Source organism: Eucyclogobius newberryi, unplaced genomic scaffold (genome assembly GCF_026437365.1).
Source record: "Eucyclogobius newberryi isolate DKJ021-1_F unplaced genomic scaffold, fEucNew1.0.hap1 SCAF_15, whole genome shotgun sequence".
NCBI classification, from domain to species: Eukaryota; Metazoa; Chordata; class Actinopteri; order Gobiiformes; family Gobiidae; genus Eucyclogobius; species Eucyclogobius newberryi.
The window spans coordinates 28,163,077-28,186,054 of NW_027315779.1; the positions used below are offsets into that span (position 1 = coordinate 28,163,077).

A 22,978-nucleotide genomic window follows, 5' to 3' on the forward strand; every position below is an offset into this window, starting at 1 on the left:
ACCAAAGCAAGTTCCTGACAATTGCAATAGTTTTTCTGATTAATTTTATAATTGTACTTTTAAGTGGTCAAATCTTAGTGAATAAGTCATAATAAAACATGTTGACTGTTACAACGAAGTACTATAAAGATCACAGCTCAGACGTCTGTATTGTGCACACTGGAGTGAATGATGCTGTACAGGTGTGACACAAAGAAAACAGATCATTATCTGTAAATCTTATCATTAATCTGGTAACTCCAGTAATCAGATAATGATCAGATGTCGGTGTGCATGTAAATATAGCCAATGGCAGCAGTTAAGGACTAACTCCACCTTCTGATCCGCGCTATTGTTGTATAACTTGAATGTATAAAGGAAAATAAAGAACTTAACTTCAAAGTAGCACAACCACTGTAAATATTTGAGAGTTTTTATTATTGTCGGATTACAAAAAGAAAATATTCATACACTAAAACATCACACAAAACCTCAGATATGGTTGAAGTTACTTAGAAGTTCCATCATGAGTCTTCATCATATTCTGGTATTCAGCACACATGCCCTGGAGGCTCTGAAGGGCCTCCTGGTTCCTAGAACACTGGAGCAGTCCATTCTGGCTCTCATGGTACAGAACCTGGGCCTCGTGGATTATGAAGGGGAACTCCTCCTTCCACTGGATCTGGTTCAGCACCTGGTCTGGTTTACGAGTGTGATGCATCACAATTAGAACCACTGGTTTTCCTTGAGCTCCATCTGTAAACACATCACACATTGAGATCCAGATCCAATTGTTTCGAGCAGATAAAACTATGGCAATGCAGCAACTCTCTGCAGCTAAATGCAGACAAAGCAGCAACTGATTATTGCTCCTGATGACTCCATTCCAGGGATAAATCAGTATGCCAGTGGTTCCCAAAGTGGGGGTCGCGAGATGACTTGGATGAAGTTGATTTTACAATTATGACACGGTATTGAATGTGGTTTTAATTAAAACCTGTATATGTTTGTAAAATTAAGTTAAATAACTTAATAAGCCACTTAAAAACACAACTGAATCTAAATAATGAAGCAAATTCAGCAGCGGGGGTCCCGGGTCGGTTGAACACATTTTTTGGGAGTTTCGGCTTGAAAACTTTGAGAAGCCCTGATCTATGCTAGTCTGCTCAACCAAGCCTTAGAAATCTGGGTGTTATTTTTGACAAAGACATGTCCTTAGTGCTTCACTTTAAACAGTTTAACAAAAAAATTCTTTCATCTGAGGAAAATCTCTAATTTAATAAAAAGTGTGTCACAAAAGGATCTGCAATTTATAATTCCTGCCTTTGTATCCTCACGTTTAAACTACTGTTAAAGTGTGTTTTCCTGTCTAAACAAGAAGTTGTCTTGTCTGCAGCTGGTCCAGAACTCTACAGCGAGGATCTTGACCTGCACAAACAGAAGGACTCACATTTCCCCCATTCTCAAATCTCTTCATTGGCAGCTGGTCTCCTACAGGATACAATTCAAAAATCTGGTGCTGACTTTCAGAGTCTTGAATCGTCAAAGCCCACCAGCCTCCCTTTAAAGCATGTTTAAAGGCCAATAAAATATATTATTGTATCCGTATGTCTAGTTTTTAAGTAATATGACTAAAACAAAACACAAAACTGTGTCATTAACCCCTGACGCTAAAGGCCTATTTTTCCCGTCAAATACATCAAACTAAACAAACCTGGAATCTGTCTGAAAGCCACCTCCACATCAGACTGGACCTGCGACAGGATTGGACAGAAGAGTAGGATGACATCACAGTGCTGTGGGTCATCTGTAGGCGTGACCCTTGACTCCTGAGCGTTCAGCTGGTCCAGGATCTGCTGGTGAGCCTGGTAGGTCTGCCCAGTGATGAGGAGGAACACCTTCAATGGCATCATCTCTTGAACTGGTGAGTGAGCTTGAGCTGAAGCTGGGGGCCCTTGGGTCATGGAATCCAATACATCTTCTGTTTATAAAGAGGTCAAGAAGAAATTCCGTTATTGTCTTCACTGCAAAAATGAATTCAGACCTCAACACGGTTATAGTTACTTGAAGTTCCATCATGAGTCTTCATCATATTCTGAAATTGAGCACACACACTCTGGAGGTTCTGAAGGGCCTCCAGGGTCCTTGGGCAGAGGAGCAGTCCATTCTGGCTCTCATGGTACAGAACCTGGACCTCGTAGCTTATGAAGGGGAACTCCTCCTTCCACTGGATCTGGTTCAGCACCTGGTCTGGTTCACGAGTGTGATGCATCACAATTAGAACCACTGGTTTTCCTTGAGCTCCATCTGTAAACACATCACACATCGAGATCCAGAAACTAAACTTCTTAGTCAATTGTTTAATGCAGATAAAACTATGGCAATGCAACAACTCTCAGACAAAACGGAATTGCTCCTGGTGACTCCATTCCAGGGTTGAATCAGTATTTGGGCAATCTATGCTAGTGGTTCCCAAAGTGGGGGCCGCGACATGACTTGGAAGAAGTTGATTTTATAATTATGTCATGGTGTTTAATGTAGTTTTAATTAAAAACTGTATATTTTTGTAAAATTAAGTGAAATTACTTAATAAGCCACTTAAAAACACAATTAAACCTACCTAATGAAGCTAATTTAGCAGCGGGGGTCCCAGGTCGGTTACTCATATATTTTGGGGGTTCTCGTTTGAAAACTTTGAGAAGCCCTGATCTGTGTAAGTCTGCTTAACCAAGCTTTAGAAATCTGGGTTTTATTTTTGACAAAGACATGTCCTTAGTGCTTCACTTTAAACAGTTTAACAAAAAACTCTTGCAGCTGAGGAAAATCTCTGAACTCATAAAAAGTGTGTCACAAAAGGATCTGCAACTTATAATTCCTGCCTTTGTATCCTCACGTTTAAACTACTGTTAAAGTGTGTTTTTCCTGTCTAAACAAGAAGTTGTCTTCTCTGCAGCTGGTCCAGAACTCTACAGCGAGGATCTTGACCTGCACAAACAGAAGGACTCACATTTCCCCCATTGTCAAATCTCTTCATTGGCAGCCGGTCTCCTACAGGATAAGATTAAAAAATGTGGTGCTGACTTTCAGAGTGTTGAATCGTCAAAGCCCACCAGCCTCCCTTTAAAGCATGTTTAAAGGCCAATAAAATATATTATTGTATCCGTATGTCTAGTTTTTAAGTAATATGACTAAAACAAAACACAAAACTGTGTCACTGACCCCTGACGCTAAAGGCCTATTTTTCCCGTCAAATACATCAAACTAAACAAACCTGGAATCTTTCTGAAAGCCGCCTCCACATCAGACTGGACCTGCGACAGGATTGGACAGAAAAGTAGGATGACATCACAGTGCTGTGGGTCATCTGTAGGCCTGACCCTTGACTCCTGAGCGTTCAGCTGGTCCAGGATCTGCTGGTGAGCCTGGTAGGTCTGCCCAGTGATGAGGAGGAACACCTTCAATGGCATCATCTCTTGAACTGGTGAGTGAGCTTGAGCTGGAGCTGGGGGCCCTTGGGTCATGGAATCCAATACCTGTTCTGTTTATAAAGAGGTCAAGAAGAAATTCCGTTATTGTCTTCACTGCAAAAATGAATTCAGACCTCAACACGGTTATAGTTACTTGAAGTTCCATCATGAGTCTTCATCATATTCTGAAATGCAGCACACACACTCTGGAGGCTCTGAAGGGCCTCCTGGGTCCTTGGGCAGTGGAGAAGTCCATTCTGGCTCTCATGGTACAGAACCTGGACCTCGTGGCTTATGAAGGGGAACTCCTCCTTCCACTGGATCTGGTTCAGCACCTGGTCTGGTTTACGAGTGTGATGCATCACAATTAGAACCACTGGTTTTCCTTGAGCTCCATCTGTAAACACATCACACATTGAGATCCAGATCCAATTGTTTCGAGCAGATAAAACTATGGCAATGCAGCAACTCTCTGCAGCTAAATGCAGACAAAGCAGCAACTGATTATTGCTCCTGATGACTCCATTCCAGGGATAAATCAGTAATTGGTGATCTATGCCAGTGGTTCCCAAAGTAGGGGCTGCAAGATGACTTGGAAGAAGTTGATATTATAATTATGTCATGGTGTTTAATGTAGATTTTTTTTTTTTTGAACTGTATATTTTTTGAAAATTAAGTAGAATTATTTAATAAGCCAAACAAACAAAATTAAACCTAACTAACAAAGTTAATTTAGCAGCGGGGGTCCCGGGTCGGTTACTCATATATTTTGGGGGTTCCAGCTTGAAAACTTTGAGAACCCCTGATCTGTGCAAGTCTGCTCAACCAAGCCTTAGAAATCTGTGTCTTATTTTTGACAAAAACATGTCCTTAGAGCATCACTTTAAACAGTTTAACAAAGAAATTATTTCATCTGAGGAAAATCTCTAATTTAATAAAAAAGTGTGTCACAAAAGGATCTGCAACTTATAATTACTGCCTTTGTATCCTCACGTTTAAACTACTGTTAAAGTGTGTTTTCCTGTCTAAACAAGAAGTTGTCTTGTCTGCAGCTGGTCCAGAACTCTACAGCGAGGATCTTGACCTGCACAAACAGAAGGACTCACATTTCCCCCATTCTCAAATCTCTTCATTGGCAGCCGGTCTCCTACAGGATACAATTCAAAAATCTGGTGCTGACTTTCAGAGTGTTGCATCGTCAAAGCCCACCAGCCACCACTGCTTTTAAAGCAGGTTTAAAGGCCAATAAATATACAATTCATCCTTATGTCCGGTATTTGACTATTATTACTAAAACAAATCGCAAAACTGTTTCATAAATTAAACTTATATAATTATAATTTAAATCATGAATATACATTAAACTAAACAAACCTGGGATCTTTCTGAAAGCCGCCTCCACATCAGACCGGACCCGTGACAGGATTGGACAGAAAAGTAGGATGATGTCACAGTGCTGTAGGTCATCTGTAGGCCTGACCCTTGACCCCTGAGTGTTCAGTTGGTTCAGGATCTGCTGGTGAGCCTGGTAGGTCTGCCCAGTGATGAGGAGGAACACCTTCAATGGCATCATCTCTTGAACTGGTGAGTGAGCTTGAGCTGAAGCTGGGGGCCCTTGGGTCATGGAATCCAATACCTGTTCTGTTTATAAAGAGGTCAAGAAGAAATTCCGTTGTTGTCTTCACTGCAAAAATGAATTCAGACCTCAACACGGTTATAGTTACTTGAAGTTCCATTATGAGTCTTCATCAAATTCTGAAATTGAGCACACACACTCTGGAGGCTCTTAAGGGCCTCCTGGGTCCTAGGGCAGTGGAGAAGTCCATTCTGGCTCTCATGGTACAGAACCTGGACCTCGTGGATTATGAAGGGGAACTCCTCCTTCCACTGGATCTGGTTCAGCACCTGGTCTGGTTTACGAGTGTGATGCATCACAATTAGAACCACTGGTTTTCCTTGGGCTCCATCTGTAAACACATCACACATCGAGATCCAGAAACTAAACTTCTTAGTCAATTGTTTAATGCAGATAAAACTATGGCAATGCAACAACTCTCTGCAGCTAAATGCAGACAAAACTGAATTTCTCCTGGTGACTCCATTCCAGGGTTAAATCAGTATTTGGGCAATCTATGCCAGTGGTTCCCAAAGTGGGGGCCGCGAGATGACTTGGAAGAAGTTGATTTTATAATTTGGTCATGGTGTTTAATGTAGTTTTAATTAAAAACTGTATATTTTTGTAAAATAATTGAAATTACTTAACAATCCATGCCTTCATCTCCTCCCGCCTCGACTACTGCAACTCCCTCCTCTCTGGCATCTCCTCCCATTCCCTCCATAGACTCCAAATGGTCCAAAACTCCGCTGCGCGCCTCCTCACCCACACCCGGTCCCGTGAACACATCACTCCCGTTCTCCACTCTCTCCACTGGCTCCCCATCAAGCAGCGCATACACTTCAAAATACTCCTCCTCAACTTCAAAGCTCTTCACCACCTAGCTCCCCCCTACCTGTCTGACCTCCTCATCCCCCACCGTCCCTCCCGAGCTCTCCGCTCCTCCTCCACTCTCACCCTGGCTGCACCAACATCCCGACTCAAAACTTTTGGTGACAGAGCGTTCTCCCGAACAGCACCCCGACTCTGGAACTCCCTCCCCCAACCTGTCCGCCACTCTCCCTCACTCACAACATTTAAATCCCGCCTAAAAACATACCTCTTCACCCAAGCCTATGACCTACCCTACCCCGAGCCTCCTCTACCCCATTGTCTACTCTTCTACCCCCTGTTACATCCCCATCTTTTTCTTTCTACTTCTTCTGTCTTGTTCATTTTATCTGTATATTATTGTGTATTGTACGTGCTGTCCCCCCCTGTCTGTAAATGCCCCCCCACCTTTTTTGTATATGTTCAGCGTCTTTGGGTCACTGAAAAGCGCTATAAAAATAAAAGTTATTATTATTATTATTAATATTAATAAGCCAAACAAACACAATTAAACCTAAATAATGAAGCTAATTTAGCAGCGGGGGTCCCGGGTCGGTTACTCATATATTTTGGGGGTTCTGGCTTGAAAACTTTGAGAACCCCTGATCTGTGCAAGTCTGCTAAACCAAGCCTTAGAAATCTGTGTCTTATTTTAAACAAAGACATGTCCTTAGAGCATCACTTTAAACAATTTGACAAAAAACTCTTTCATCTGAGGAAAATCTCTAATTTTATAAAGAAGTGTGTCACAAAAAGATCTGCAACTTATATTTCCTGCCTTTGTATCCTCACGTTTAAACTAATGTAAAAGTGAGTTTTCCTGTCTAAACAAGAAGTTGTCTTGTCTGCAGCTGGTCCAGAACTCTACAGCGAGGATCTTGACCTGCACAAACAGAAGGACTCACATTTCCCCCATTCTCAAATCTCTTCATTGGCAGCCGGTCTCCAACAGGATACAATTCAAAAATCTGGTGCTGACTTTCAGAGTCTTGCATCGTCAAAGCCCACCAGCCACCACTGCTTTTAAAGCAGGTTTAAAGGCCAATAAATATACAATTCATCCTTATGTCCAGTATTTGACTATTATTACTAAAACAAATCGCAAAACTGTTTCATAAATTAAACTTATATAATTATAATTGAAATCATGAATATACATTAAACTAAACAAACCTGGGATCTTTCTGAAAGCCGCCTCCACATCAGACCGGACCCGTGACAGGATTGGACAGAAAAGTAGGATGATGTCACAGTGCTGTAGGTCAGCTGTAGGCCTGACCCTTGACCCCTGAGTGTTCAGTTGGTTCAGGATCTGCTGGTGAGCCTGGTAGGTCTGCCCAGTGATGAGGAGGAACACCTTCAATGGCATCATCTCTTGAACTCGTGAGTGAGCTTGAGCTGAAGCTGGTGGTCCTTGGGTCATGGAATCCACTGCATGTTCTGTTCATAAAGAGTTAAAGAAAAAATCCGTTGGAGTCTTCACTGCAAAAATGAATTCAGACCTCAACATATAGTTACTTGAAGTTCCATCATGAGTCTTCATCAAATTCTGAAATTCAGCAAACACACTCTGGAGGCTCCTAAGGGCCTCCTGGGTCCTTGGGCAGAGGAGCAGTCCATTCTGGCTCTCATGATACAGAAGCTGGACCTCGTGGCTTATGAAGGGGAACTCCTCCTTCCACTGAATCTGGTTCAGCACCTTGTCTGGTTTACGCGTGTGATGCATCAGAATTAGAACCACTGGTTTTCCTTGAGCTCCATCTGTAAACACATCACACATTGAGATCCAGAAACTAAACTTCTTAGTCAATTGTTTAATGCAGATAAAACTATGGCAATGCAACAACTCTCTGACAAAACTGAATTGCTCCTGGTGACTCCATTCCAGGGTTGAATCAGTATTTGGGCAATCTATGCCAGTGGTTTCCAAAGTGGGGGCCGCGAGATGATTTGGAAGAAGTTGATTTTATAATTATGTCATGCTGTTTAATGTAGTTTTAATTAAAAACTGTATATTTTTGTAAAATTAAGTGAAATGACTTAATAAGCCAAACAAACACAATTAAACCTAAATAATGAAGCAAATTTAGCAGCGGGGGTCCCGGGTCGGTTACTCATATATTTTGGGGGTTCTGACTTGAAAACTTTGAGAACCCCTGATCTGTGTAAGTCTGCTAAACCAAGCCTTAGAAATATGTGTCTTATTTTTGACAAAGACATGTCCTTAGAGCATCACTTTAAACAGTTTAACAAAAAATTCTTTCATCTGAGGAAAATCTTTAATTTAATAAAAAGTGTGTCACAAAAGGATCTGCAACTTATAATTCCTGCCTTTGTGTGATAAAATGTAAATATATGATTATATTTCTGTGATGTATTTTATCTGCATAATAGTGATATGACGATATTTGTACATTATCTGCATCATTAGTCTAAGAGAAAAACGGCATGTGTGACAAACTGCATTTGTGAAGGTATCGTAAAGATAGTGCAGAGGAATGTTTATCCTAGGGAGGGGTGTAGCACCCCAGGGGAGTTAGGTAAACATTACCCATGCTTTATCTCTAAGGAAAATACCAACTGTTGTAAAAGACAAGTGCCTTGATGTGAAGTTAACCAATGAGAATGTGACCCGGCTATTTCATAATTTGTAATAAAACCAACCTGCAAGAGAAAAAACATCGTGAGACCAAGGAGGGTCGCCAGGCTACTTACAACAGCCTTGGCGACCCGGCCCGACGGTTTCTCCCATGCATGCTACACAAAAGTCTGACGTTTCTGTATCGTTTCATATTCTAAGTTCAATTGTGTTCTCCGTGTGTTAAGGAATAGCATTGGTTTATGTCTAATTTCTTGACACTTTGTATCCTCACGTTTAAACTAATGTAAAAGTGTGTTTTCTTGTCTAAACAAGAAGTTGTCTAGTCTGCAGCTGGTCCAGAACTCTACAGCGAGGATCTTGACCCACACAAACAGAAGGACTCACATTTCCCCAATTCTCAAATCTCTTCATTGGCAGCCGGTCTCCTACAGGATAAGATTCAACATGTGGTGCTGACTTTCAGAGTCTTGCATCATCAAAGCCCACCAGCCGCCACTGCTTTTAAAGCAGGTTTAAAGGCCAATAAATTCATACAATTCATCCTTATGTCCAGTATTTGACTATTAATACTAAAACAAATCGCAAAACTATTTCATAAATTAAACTTATATAAGTATAATTGAATAATCTTGAATACATCTACATTAAACTAAACAAACCTGGGATCTTTCTGAAAGCCGCCTCCACATCAGACCGGACCCGTGACAGGATTGGACAGAAGAGTAGGATGACATCACAGTGCTGTAGGTCAGCTGTAGGCATGACCCTTGACCCCTGAGCGTTCAGTTGGTTCAGGATCTGCTGGTGAGCCTGGTAGGTCTGCCCAGTGATGAGGAGGAACACCTTCAATGGCATCAACTCACGATCTGGCGGTTATCGGGTTATGTAATTCAATACAGGTGTTATAAAAGGTTCATTCACTTAATGTCATACATGTTTTCAGTGTAAAGTAAACATCAAGTATTTTGACTTTTTGAGGTTTTCGGAGTCATTCAGCCACGTTTAAAAAAAGAACTAATATTTTGTCATCAATAGGAATTTAGGTATCAACACCCTAAACAGGAATTTCGCCTTGCATGTACGATCACTGAGAGTTTAAATTACTGACAGAGAGCATAGAAAAATACAGGTCTTTCCGTAATTTGTTGTTGGTAAGTGAATTCACTGGCGAAGTCTGAAAGCCCTCTTAATCCTTTCCATGAAATAGACTGCACTGTTCTCCACTAGAGTGTTTCCACATGAGATCAACTTAAAGCAACACATGGTCATGAATCTAAATAAGCCCTGATATATTTATTGGAAATCTACTGTAATGAGTAAATTTGCCTTTGCACAGCGCCTCCACCTGGTCACACAAACATGATCTAAACTGCGTAGTTGTAAATATGTCGGAACAAGCTTATGCTAAGTGATTGACAATCAGCCTTTAGTTGCCCCTAATGGCAGGTTTGGCCCAATGCACATAGTCCCAGTTTTCTCTTCACTTCGGCCTCATGTAGCTTTGCAAGCCAAGGTGTCTTCTTGTCCCCCTGCTGGACACTGAGCATACTGCAGCAAGCTGGCTTCTCAGCTGTGCTCCCAAAGACTTTTTAATGGGCTGCGCACATGCCCCACAACCTTGTACATCTGAGGCCTGTGTATGAACCTGTGGTATATTACACTAGAGAATTGTATATGCTATATTCTGCTCCGCTTAATGTGAATGTGTTATTGTGTGAAATAGAGTGTCATTATTAGTGCTCCCCAATAGAGGGCGCACTTGCCTTTTGTATGCGTGTTGTTGGCAGTTCTCGAGCAAGTGATGCTCGCATGTACCTGTGATAAAGTTGTGATTAAAATACACGACGGGAATAGAGATGTTGTTCTACTTTATTTCGGCCAAGATACAACATCTTTTTGGCGACGAGGATAAAGAACTTTGAATGGGTAAAGATTTTGGTTTTTGGTGAAAAAAAAGAAGGGGGAGAGAGAAACGCGAAAGGAAAAAAAGCTGGAAGATGGCGACCATTGGCACTCTAGCAGCGTTTTATGCTAAAAATCAAAGCTGGGAAGAATACTGTGAAATAATGGAGCAGTTTTTTGAGGCCAACGAAATTGATAACGGAGACAAGCAGAGAGCAATTCTCCTCAGTGTGGTCGGCGCATCTACGTACAGTTTAATGCGGAATCTCCTCAGCCCGGAGAAACCAAAAGATAAAACTTATCAGCAACTGGTGTTGTTGATGAAGAACCATTTCGACCCGAAACCAAGTGAAATCGTCCAAAGGTACAAGTTTGATTCCCGCAGTTGTAAGCCAAACGAGTCAGTGTTGGATTACGTTGCCGAGCTGCGGAGGCTGGCACAGGACTGTAATTACGGCGACACATTACCGCAAAAGTTGAGAGACAGGATCGTGTGTGGTATCAATGATGATCGCATTCAACGACCACTCCTGGCAGAAACGGACTTAACTTGTAAAAAAGCGTATTCTATTGCAGTTGCTTCTGAAACAGCAAATAAAAACGCATTGGACCTCCAGAATCCAAACGCAGTGACAAGGTGCTTCAAACTAAACAAGGGTTTGTATAGCAGTGGAGCGTTCAAGAGCACAACGCAGGAGTGCTATCGTTGCAAAGGACAACACAACCCAGGTGAATGTAAGTTCAAACAAGAAAAATGTCATGCATGTGGAAAAGTGGGACATATTGCAAGAACTTGTTGAACAAAAAGTAAACAACAGAAGGGACATGCTAAATTCAATGCTGGAAAAAAGATCAGATAAATTCAAGTTACCGCTCACATAATGTTCAAGAGCGACAAGAGGATAGCAACACGGACAGCTCAGAAGACAGTCCTTTTGCATTACAGTGTATGAAGTTCAAACTGGGACGTATAAGTGAAATACATTTGAGGAAAGTTGAGCCGTACATTGTGAACATGAAACTAAATGAAAAAAGGATTGGTTTTGAAATAGATACAGGCTGCAGTCTCTCGCATCAAGCCAGTGCAAATAAAGTTGGAGACTTACACCGGAGACCCAGTGAAAGTGGTAGGAGCTGCTTATGTGAAAGTCAAATATAATCAGCAAAGAGCTAAACTGCCATTGGTTGTTGTTAAAGGAGATGGCCCCACACTGCTGGGCAGAGGCTGGCTTGAGGAAATTCAGTTGGACTGGAAAGAGGTGAAAGCGAAAAATAAGGCTCGTCAGGTACAGCACTTACACGTGGAGAAACAGATAACGCTACAAGAAATACTGTGTAAGAACGAAGAAGTGTTCAAAGAGGAACTTGGCACTTTAAAGGGCACTAAAGCCACAATTCATGTGAAAGAAAATGCTGTTCCGCGTTTCTTTCGTCCAAGATCGATTCCTTATGCAATGAGAGCAAAAGTGGATGAGGAAATTGACAGATTGTTAAGAGAGGAAATTATCACGCCTGTGAAATATGCTGAATGGGCCGCGCCTGTTGTACCCATCCTGAAACCAGTGGGAACCGTTAGGTTATGTGGAGACTACAAACTAACTGTAAACACTGTTTCCTCATTGGAGCAGTATCCAAAACCCAGAGTGGATGATTTGTTCAATGCACTAGCTAAAGGCACACAATTCACCAAACTAGATATGAGTCATGCTTATCAACAGATATTGATGGATGATGAGGCAAAGAAATACCTCACGGTGAACACACACAGAGGATTGTTCACTTACAACAGACTACCGTTTGGTGTGGCGTCAGCTCCAGCCATATTCCAAAGGACCATGGAGAGTCTCTTAAGTGGGATTCCTCTGGTCGTGGTTTATCTGGATGTTATTTTGGTCAGTGGGGTGGACAGGGCTGATCACTTAAAGAATCTGGATATTGTGCTGACAAAGCTAAAAGAAGCTGGATTGCGCCTCAGAAGAAATAAGTGCACCTTTTTTCAGGATGAAGTGGAGTATTGGGGATACAGAGTGGATTCACAAGGATTACATCCAGTGTGTAAAAAAGTCAAAGCAATCCAAGATGCTCCAGCTCCTACAAATGTCACATAGCTGAAATCGTTCCTGGGACTGTTAAATTACTACAACAAGTTCCTTCCTAACTTAGCAACAAGATTGGCTCCGTTACACGAACTGTTGAGACATGATGTTCATTGGAAATGGAACAAAGAACAGGAACAAGCTTTTCGAAACTCTAAAGACTTGCTGAACACGTCGGATGTTCTGGTACACTACTCAGCTGATCGAGAGCTGATACTGTCGTGTGAAGCTTCACCGTATGGAGTAGGAGCAGTGCTATCACACGGCTATCACACGTCATGGAAGATGGAAGTGAGAGACCGATTGGATTTGTCTCGCGCACTTTGCAACCTGCCGAGACAAGATACTCACAACTGGACAAAGAAAGACTGGCCGTGATATTTGGTGTGGAAAAATTTCATAAATACATATATGGAAGGAAGTTCACCATTTATACCGATCACAAGCCGCTGATTTATCTGTTCAGTGAAAAGAAGCCGATTCCCCAAATGGGATCTCCAAGAGTTCAAAGGTGGGCAGTTAAACTCAGTGCGTACATGTATAACATTGTGTACAAACCAGGAAAAAAACATGCTAATGCCGACGCCCTGAGCAGATTGCCAGTTCCGGTCAAACTAAAGGAAGAGGAGAGGACTGAGCAAGTTCTGATGATGGACTTGTTAGATGAGACATTGGTCGATGCAAACCAAATAAAAAAGTGGACTTCCAAAGACGAAATACTAGCTCACGTCCATGGATACATCCTAAAGGGTTGGCCGCAGAAACAGAACCGGTTCTTAAACCTTTCCACCAGAGAAGAATGGAGCTCAGCATAAAAGACGGCTGTGTTCTCTGGGGAGCTCGAGTTGTTATTCCAACAAAAGGGAGAGAGTATATGCTCAAACTTCTACATCAAACTCACAGCGGAATGACAAAAATGAAAGGTCTGGCAAGATCGTACATGTGGTGGCCAGGAATGGACAAGGATGTAGAAAAAACTGTTCAGGCACGTCATGAGTGTCAATCTCACCAAAAAGCACCAGCTCATGCACCATTGCACCCGTGGGAATGGCCTGAGTCGCCATGGTCAAGGATTCATGTGGACTACGCGGGACCTTTCCTTGGAGAAATGTTTCTTGTGATTGTGGATGCACATTCCAAGTGGTTGGAAATGTATCCAACAAAGACTAGCACTTCACAAGTGACAATTGAGAAACTTAGACAAAGTTTTAGTGTTTTTGGTCTACCAAAAATGCTTGTGTCCGACAACGGGACCTGCTTCACAAGTGCGGAGTTTGAGACATTCATGAACCAAAATGGCATACGTCACGTGAGGTCTGCTCCCTTTCACCCGTCCTCAAATGGGCTCGCTGAGAGAGCGGTTCAATCCTTCAAAAAGGGGATGAAAAAGATGAATGAAGGAACAATACAAACCAGGCTTTCGAGATTCTTGTTTGGTTACAGAATTACACCTCACGCCACGACAGGTTTGTCACCTGCAGAGTTGATGATGTCACGCAGACTGAGATCCGCCCTGGATTTGGTTATGCCGGACATGAAAACAAAAGTTCAACAAAAACAACTGAAACAAAAAGAAACTCACGACAGCCACAGCAAATCGAGATGCTATTTATCTGGAGATGACGTTCTCATCAGGAATTATTCCTATGGACCAAAATGGATTCCTGGTGTGGTACAAGACTGTTCGGGACCTCTTTCTTATACAGTCAGTGTTGGAAGTGGTCAAGTGATGAAAAGGCATGTAGATCAGGTTAGATCTAGATTGTCCGATCCAGAGCTAACTGTTGAAAAAGAGCCTACCTTGCCGTTGTTTCCAAGTGTTACCCAAACTACTCTCGAGTCAGTGCAGACACAAAACAAATCCGTGTTAGAACTGACTACTTCTAATCAAGAGAGTGTTGCAGAATTACCTCTTGCTCCAGACAGTCAGGTTGAGTCAGAAGTGAGACGCTCGACTAGAGAAAAACGTACACCTGTTCATCTTAAAGATTTTGTTCGCTAAAGTAAAAGAAAAGTAAAAATGTGCCATGACGTTTCAGTCATGTTGAGTCGTTTACAAATGTGTGTTTGCAGTGTTAGGTTGTGACCTTTAATTATTTGAAATTACAGTTGCTTAAAGGTGGGGGAGATGTGGTATATTGCACTAGAGAATTGTATATGCTATATTCTGCTCCGCTTAATGTGAATGTGTTATTGTGTGAAATAGAGTGTCATTATTAGTACTCCCCAATAGAGGGCGCACTTGCCTTTTGTATCCATGTTGTTGGCAGTTCTCGAGCAAGTGATGCTGTGATAAAGTTGTGATTAAAATACACAACGGGAATAGAGATGTTGTTCTACTTTATTTCGGCCAAGATACAACAGAACCCATCCTGCGCAGGCAGCCTGTAGTGCCCCGTGTGGTGAGGAGATGGTCTCCTGAGAGCGAGGAGGTTCTGGGGGACTGCTTCAGCACCACTGTCTGGACTGAGCTCTATGACCCACATGGGGAGGACATCAACACCAACACAGAGTGCATCACGGACTACATAAACTTCTGTTTTGAGGACACTGTGCCCTCCCGGACGGTGCGGTGTTTTCCAAACAACAAGCCGTGGATTAACCGTGAACTGAAGGCTCTGCTGAAGGAGAAGAAGAGGGCCTTCAGGTCAGGGAACAAGGAGGAGCTGAGGACTGTGCAGAAGGAGCTGAGGAGGAAGATCAGGCAGGCGGAAGCCGGCTACAAGAGGAGGATGGAGGAGCAGCTGCAGCCGAAGAACATTCAGGGAGTGTGGAGGAGCCTGAAAACCATCTCGGAGGGGGACCTACAGTGGGTGAATGAGCTAAATTCTCACTTCCTGAGATTTGATCAATCGCCCACCCCTCCCCCTGCACAGCTGCATGCTCCCTCTTCAACAGCTGGACAATGGCCTACATCCGTTCCTCTTCACATCTCCGCCCATCAGCCCCCCACTCCACCTGGACTCACCCATTCCCCCAGCACACAGTCCCCCTGCCAACCACTGACTGTCACAGCAGCACAGGTGAGGAGAGACCTGAAGAGGATTAAAGTAAGGAAGGCAGCAGAGCAGGACCTGACGGCATCAGCCCCAGGCTCCTTAAGTCCTGCGCAGATGAACTGTGTGGAGTTATGGAGCATGTCTTCAACATGAGCCTGAAGCTGAGGGTGGTACCACAGGTCTGGAAGACCTCCTGTCTGGTACCTGTGCCTAAGACACCGAGCGCCAAAGACCTCAACAGCTTCAGGCCGGTGGCTCTCACGTCCCATCTGATGAAGACACTGGAGCGGCTGGTCCTGGACCACCTCCGCTCCACCGTGAGCTCAGCCATGGACCCGCTGCAGTTTGCATACCGGCCTAGCATCGGAGTGGAGGACCCCGTCATCTCCCTGCTGCACCGCTCTCTCACCTGGAAAAGCCTGGCAGCTCTGTGAGGATCCTGTTCTTTGATCCCTCCAGCGCCTTCAACACCATCCAGCCACTGCTCCTGAGGGACAAGCTGGAGACGGCTGGTGTGGAGTATGACCTGGCAGATTGGATCCTGGACTACCTCACAGACCGACCCCAGTTTGTGAGAGCCCGGAACTGTGTGTCTGACACTCGGACCTGCAGTGTGGGGGGGCCCCAGGGCACTGTCCTCGCGCCCTTTCTCTTCACCCTCTACGCTGTAGACTTCAGACACGACACGGACAGCTGTGTCCTGCAGAAGTTCTCTGACGACTCTGCCATCATCGGACTCATCACAGACGACGATGATGCGGAGTACAGAGGACTGGCGCAGGACTTTGTGGACGGAACCACCTCCTCATCAATGCGGGAAAGACCAAGGAGATGGTGGTGGACTTCCAGAGACACCACTCCATTGCCCCCTCACCAGTGAACATCCAGGGAAGGGACATTGAGAGAGTGGACTCATACAAGTACCTGGGTGTTCATCTGAACCACAAACTGGACTGGACTCATAACACAGACGCACTGTACAGGAAGAGACAGAGTCGGCTCTACCTCCTGAGGAGACTCAGGTCTTTTGGAGTGACAGGGCCACTCCTGAAGACCTTCTACGACTCTGTGGTGGCATCAGCCCTCCTGTACGGTGTGGCCTGCTGGAGCAGCAGCATCACAGAGAGGGAGAGGAGGAAGCTGGACAAAGTCATCAAGAAGTCCAGCTCCGTCCTTGGCTGTGCTCTGGACTCGGTGCAGGAGGTGGTGGACGGAAGGGTCCTAGCTAAATTCACATCTATGCTGGACCATGAGTGTCACCCCCTGCAGGACACTCTGTCCCCTCTGGAGAGCAACTTCAGTGAGAGACTGATCCACCCTCGCTGTGTGAAGGAGAGGTTTCGCAGGTCTTTCCTTCCTGCTGCTGTCAGACTTATAACAAACACTGTTAGCCCGGAACACGTACAATGCTGACTTAATCATGTGCAATACTGTCATATTCACGTGCAAATACTGTCGTACTCACATGCAATAATGTCATATTCATGTGCATATAACTGATGTAAATAGAGTGTTTATTTTACCAATATTATTAGTATTATTTTGTCTTACGCTAGCTGTTTTTATTTTATTTTATCTTTATTTTTCCCCTCCATTCCTGATTAAGAAATGAGAGGCTTCTGTTTACGGAGTTTTTGTTTATAAGAGTTCTTCTATTAAGAGTGTTTTTTAAACTTCCTATAAGTTATCTGTCCTTTTCCTCTGTATATACTAGCGTTGCAACAACAACATTTCCCCATGTGTGGACAATAAAGGAATATCTTATCTTATCTTTTAAGATTAGCTCTCTACCATGTGCTTTTACATCTGCAGAGGAGAGGAGCGTAGCCAGCCTCAAACCACGCTGAATAAAACTTGTCAAGACCCCTTTTGTTCTTTTATTTTGGAAGCATTTTTATGTATGACGATGCATTCAGGGCGAAAGGAAATGTATTGCTTGAATTGTATATTTAAGCGGGCCAATTTTGTATTAAAGGCCTGTGAACACGTAAGAGGACACAATACTGTATGTTTTATGCAGGACTGTGAAATCTGTCTGTTTATTGCTTCTTTTGTGTGTCTTAAAAGCCCATGCGGGCTGGGCACCTTTCAAATGGTGCTTAATACTAAAATAATTTAAAAAAAATAAACCTATATCTATATCTATAACTATTATTATAGCTAAATTTTTCATTGTTAATTTAATTAAATAGTTTAAAACAAAATACTTCCCCCCCCCAATTCCCCAAACGAGTCAAATATTATGATAGATAGAAGGATCTTTACTGCGGACAAACACAAACGAACAATATAACATTATGAAATATTGCCCACCAACCCTGGCTTTACGTCAGAGAGGGGCGATTTTTAAATATAGAACTGTAATTCACATATACAGTGAGGAAAAGAAGTATTTGAACACCATATAATTTTGGGGGGTCTGCCCTTTTCTCAGGTGCAATTCCACTGTGAGAGACAGAATCTTTTTTTTCTAAATCCAGAAAATGTTATTGCAAAGTATTTGAATACCTGCCAATCAACAAGAATCCTGGCTCTCAAAGACCTGTTAATCTGCCATTTAAAAGTCCACCTCCACTTCTAAATCTAAATTAGTAGCACCTTTTTGAGCTCGGAAGCTGCATAAAGACACAATCAGTCTGACTCCAGCTACTACCATGGGCAAGCCCAAAGAGCTTTCAAAAGACACCAGAGACCAAATTGTAGACCCATGTAAGATCTCACCTCGTGGGGTCTCAATGATGATAAGAAAGGTGAGGAATCAGCCCAGAACCAAAAGGGAGGAGCTGGTTAATGACCTGATGAGAGCTGAGACCACAGTTTCAAATGTAATACACTACACTTTTAAATCATGCATCGCACAGAAGGTTCCCCTGCTTAAGTCAGCACATGTCCAGACCCATCTTAAGTTTGCCAATGACCATCTGGATGATCCAGAGGAGTCATGGGAGGAAGTCATGTGGTCAGATCAGACCAAAAAATAACTTTTTGGTATAAACTCTGCTCGCCGTTGGATGAATACCATCCCAAGAACACCCACTCTACTGTGAAGCATGGGGGTGGAAACATCATGCTTTGGAGGAGTCGGCCAAAAACCCTGCTGCAGCGTGGGCAAACCTGGTCAAGAACTAGAGAAAACGTTTGAACTCAGTAATTGTAAACAAAGTCTTCGATACCAAATATTAACATTGATTTTCTCAGGCGGTCAAATACTTATTTGCAGCAATACCACACAAATTATTTCCCGATTTCTTTTTTTCTTTAAAGATTAAGTCTCTCACCTATGATGAAAATGTCAGACTCCTCCATAATTTCTGTGGGAGAACTAGCAAAATCACAGGGTGTTCAAATACTTATTTTCCTCTCTGTAATTATGTCCAGGTCTTTAAAATACACAAACGCTACACTGGGTCCTTTTAAATCCGATGATGTTTGCCAAATTTTTGTGTTTCCAAAATATTTGATTTGTTAAGAGCTCATCATGACCACACCCTGAGATCTATGCAAATCATTCAAACACATTTTGATCACAGATATGTCCCTGATGATGCTACCTCAGTTTGGAGCCCGTCGGATGGAAACCATAGGACAAGTTCGTTAAAGTACGAGTGCTAGGTTTTGGAATATTGTGCACATTTGGATTCAAAATGGCTGCTTTCATGTTGAAGAAAGGGCTTGGTCCCAATAGACTTATCTGCTCAAGGTCAGAAAGACAATAAATGTACCAAATGTCATTGGATTTCAACAAACACATTTTTGTGCCTATGAAAAAAAATGTGGGTGGAGATAGGGCGTGGTCGCCATTGAAGTTTTTGTTCATTATCACATTCAAACAGTGGTCCCTCATCAAAAGCATACCTGGAGTAGCATTTAGCTTAATTCACACTAGTTTGAGGAATCCAGGTTAGAAAATCCTCTGCCCTCCCAGAGTCATAAACATGCCATTCAGAAACTCTGCGATTATTGACATTTTCTCCGATAATTAATGTGGCTCTGACGTGGCTTTGAGAATCTTCTCTGCTGTTTTCAAGTCCATAAATCATCGCCAGACTCACGGCGTGCTTTTCTGTCAATGTCTTATTTTCATAAAAACTGCATGTTGAGTCCAAAAACGAAACAGAAACAATTTCTATGAAGTATAGATTATACACTGTTGGTGCCATCTAGTGGCTGCAAGGGGAAATCACACCGATTTTGAGTGTGGAGAATAGCCAAAAATCTGTTTCTTATGAATAAGCATCTTATTACCCCTTTAAACAACTTTAGATCCCAGATAGGTCCTGATGATGCTTCCTCAGTTTGGTGACCATCGGATAAAGACCCTAGGGACAAGTCCGTTTAAATACGAGGACAGGATTTTGGACGTGTCAAGTTTGAACCAAACTGTCTGACGCCTTGTGTGGTTTAGGGTGGGGCCATAGTATCCTTTTTTGTTTAACTAAAGATGCTCTATGTACTGTATCTGCCAAGTTTAAACCGACAACAATTTTCATGACTTTGCACACACATTTAGGTTTTCAAAAATATATATATTTTCTTGGCAGGAAATAAAAAAACAAAAAAAAACGAATAAATGTCTTATTTTTTCCCCAATTTATTTTTACTTTTAAACAATAACAGCTAGAATAAAGTGTGCTCTATAACAAACACTCTCTCTGTAAATATTTGTATAAGTCTATGTTAAACTGGTGGCCTTTTACACATTTCTAAATATAAAATTTGGCCAGAGAGCCAAATTAAATGATAGGGCCTTAATTAGCATATAATTACGCCCAGCTCACATTTCTCAGTGTGCTCCATTTGGTCTGTTCAAATCTGACACTTTTTGTAAAGATACTATTTTGTTGAAAATTCACCAAGGCCACACCCAACCGTCTATTCAAAATGAAATTAATAATCTTTCATTACATATGTCATTTGCACGTTTTGGACTGGAGCATGGCTTTCCACATCCAGCAAGTCTTCCAGCAACTTTTGAAAATAAAAATAAAACACTTCAGAAAAACACAAAACACAGAAAAGTTTATGTTATGATTGCATAATAAAATATTTATGTTGTTCTGAAGAGACTGATGTTTTTTGAGTGACACATTTGTTTTTGGCTTCCGACTTTATTTCTTCGGAGAAGCATTATTGTGATTATTATTTCAACTAGTTTAAATAACTTATTTTTCAGTCAGTTATTTTAGTTACTTAATTGACTGTCACATTGAACCAAATTGAAGATGGTATTTACACACATACATACATACACACATGTCTTATACTTTCGAGACACTCAGTGTCAACTGAGTGCTAAATGTGGGAGATTAGGTTTGTGGGAAACTGGATAAATATATACAGGAGGACGGTGGAGGAGCGTAGTAGTTTGGGGATTGATGATGGTGCAGTTCTACGCGGCCATCATTGAGTCCATCCTCACCTCCTCCATCACTGTGTGGTACGCTGGAGCCACAGCCAGGGACAAACAGAGACTGCAGCGTATTGTGCCTCTGCTGAGAAGGTGATGCAGACTTCCATCTCTGCAGGACCTGTACGTCTCCAGGGCTCTGGGACGTGCAGGTCGGATCACAGCTGACCCTTCTCACCCTGGACACGGACTATTTACTCCCCTCAGGCAGGAGGCTACGGCCCATCTGGACCAGAACCTCCCTCCATAAGAACAGTTTCTTTCCCTCTACATTTTGGGTACATAGTATGCCTATTTTTCATTTTATCCTATAGTAAATTAAAATAGTTTTAATCCATATCCTTTTGGATTTTTACATGCTGTTTTATCATTGTTCATTGTTGTATGTTGCACCGAATCACCAAAGCTAGTTTCTTTGTTTGTGAATTTTGATTACGAAATGTTCATTTTAAACTGTGTAATTCCTTCTGCAGCCAGTAGATGGAGCCACAGTTCAGTTGCTCTGGAATCTCCTAAAGCTGTGACAAATTAATTAAAATTACTATTTTCTGTAAAAATATTTTTTTTAATTCAAAAACAGAAAATGCCACAGTAAAGGTACTCAAGAGCATGTTTTAAGGCCAATACAAATACAAACAATGCATCATATTTGTCCCTGATCACAATTCAAATTCAAAATTCTTTCTCACCTGGATGTTGAATATTTATACAAGTCTGAATGATTTTTGCAAAAGCCACTCGGTATTAGGAGCAGTCTGCATCACTTTCAGAACATTTGACAAAACAATGTATTTGAAAAATACATCTATTATCTTTATATTTTTGGTTTCTAACTTTTAATCATGGTTATTACTTTATTTTGAGTAGAATTTCAAACATACCTCGAGAGCCATCGTCTTTTTTCTTCGAAGTTGGATTCGTCTGAAATATTGATCATTTATTTTTCAGATTTTTTTGTTTTTTAACGAAGTAAACATGGCAGTAATTAGAGTACATATTAGAGTAGCCTTACCAGTTGTGATGAGAACGGCTCTGTGTAAATAAGAAAAGCATTAAAGACATTGTCATCAATGGGAAACAGTTGAGCAATATTGTACAGTGTAAACTGTACAACACAATGTTAATTAAAACACTTTTAAATGCACATGTGTCGTTATTATTACAAAGCTAAAAAAAGAAAAGTCCTATAGCTTGTAATGTTTCTCTTAAAAAGACTGAATGTGGGATTTAATGTGGGTTTAGTAAACTTACTTTTCATCCATGTTGGCATCCATGACATCTTCAGCAGTAGCAGTCAGTCCTGATCAGGAGGCAAGGCAGAGAGACTGAAAGAGAAAGTCAGAGTTCTGCTGCTTTTGGACTCATGACTCTAGCTCCTCCCACTTCTTACAGGGGGGAGGGGCTAAACAGTTTTGCTATTCATTTAGTTAACTATCTATCTACTGCAAAAGCAGACCATATTATCATCATTCTCTACGTACAGTACCAATAAATAACCATTTTTTGGGACTTGTTTATTAATAAAACCTCCTGTTGTTTCCACTGGAGCTGCTTTATATTTAGCATAAAAATCTACAGATAAGTGTAATGAAGTTAACACCTTAAGATGCACTGTATTGTTGTCATAGAGAGATGTGATCCATTCTTCAATGTCACTAGGACAGAACACCTGCAGATCTGGCTCAGGACCTGGAGCTGGAGGATTTGACCTGTGCATGTTTAAGGTTGTTTACATGTAAACATTAAACCAGTGTGCATTTGGTATTAACATAATTTACTTTTAGAATCAGAATCAGAGAAGGTTTATTGCCATTGCCAATGAACAGAATTCACAAACATTGGAACTTGCTTTTGTGATTCGGTGCAACATAAAACAATGAACAATGATAAAACAACATATATAAAATCAATGGCATGAAAGAAAAACATCCAATCCAATGATCCAATACCTTTAGCAGAAGGTCAGTTATTTCTACACTGATGGCCACGTCTCTGTAACTGTGAGCTGTAAAAGTGGTCTGTGGGATTTACAAGAAACAAG

General features: G+C 41.9%; 1 protein-coding gene across 1 annotated transcript; it reads right to left on the reverse strand.

Moving 5' to 3' along the window:
* Positions 1 to 398: 398 nt before the first annotated feature.
* On the reverse strand, positions 399 to 22,257 carry LOC140361213 (uncharacterized). Its single transcript, XM_072446937.1, has 13 exons — positions 22,189 to 22,257; positions 21,950 to 21,969; positions 21,819 to 21,858; positions 9,193 to 9,399; positions 7,450 to 7,692; positions 7,105 to 7,371; positions 5,171 to 5,413; positions 4,821 to 5,087; positions 3,601 to 3,843; positions 3,251 to 3,517; positions 2,044 to 2,286; positions 1,694 to 1,960; positions 399 to 735 (listed from the first exon to the last, which is right to left on the reverse strand). The coding sequence occupies exons 1-13, from the start codon at positions 22,214 to 22,216 to the stop codon at positions 488 to 490; spliced, it is 2,583 nt and encodes an 860-aa protein (XP_072303038.1). The 5' UTR covers positions 22,217 to 22,257; the 3' UTR covers positions 399 to 487.
* Between the last annotated feature and the right edge of the window lie 721 nt (positions 22,258 to 22,978).

What these genes read in the sequence shown, in the direction of transcription:
- LOC140361213 (XM_072446937.1), bottom strand. Translation starts at nt 22,216, where the DNA reads ATGTCATGGATGCCAACATGGATGAAAA. An exon ending in AGCCGTTCTCATCACAACTG is followed by an intron (nt 21,859 to 21,949) that starts GTAAGGCTACTC and finishes TCAATATTTCAG; the next exon opens with ACGAATCCAACTTCGAAGAA. An exon ending in GGCTTTCAGAAAGATCCCAG is followed by an intron (nt 7,693 to 9,192) that starts GTTTGTTTAGTT and finishes ATGTGTTTACAG; the next exon opens with ATGGAGCTCAAGGAAAACCA.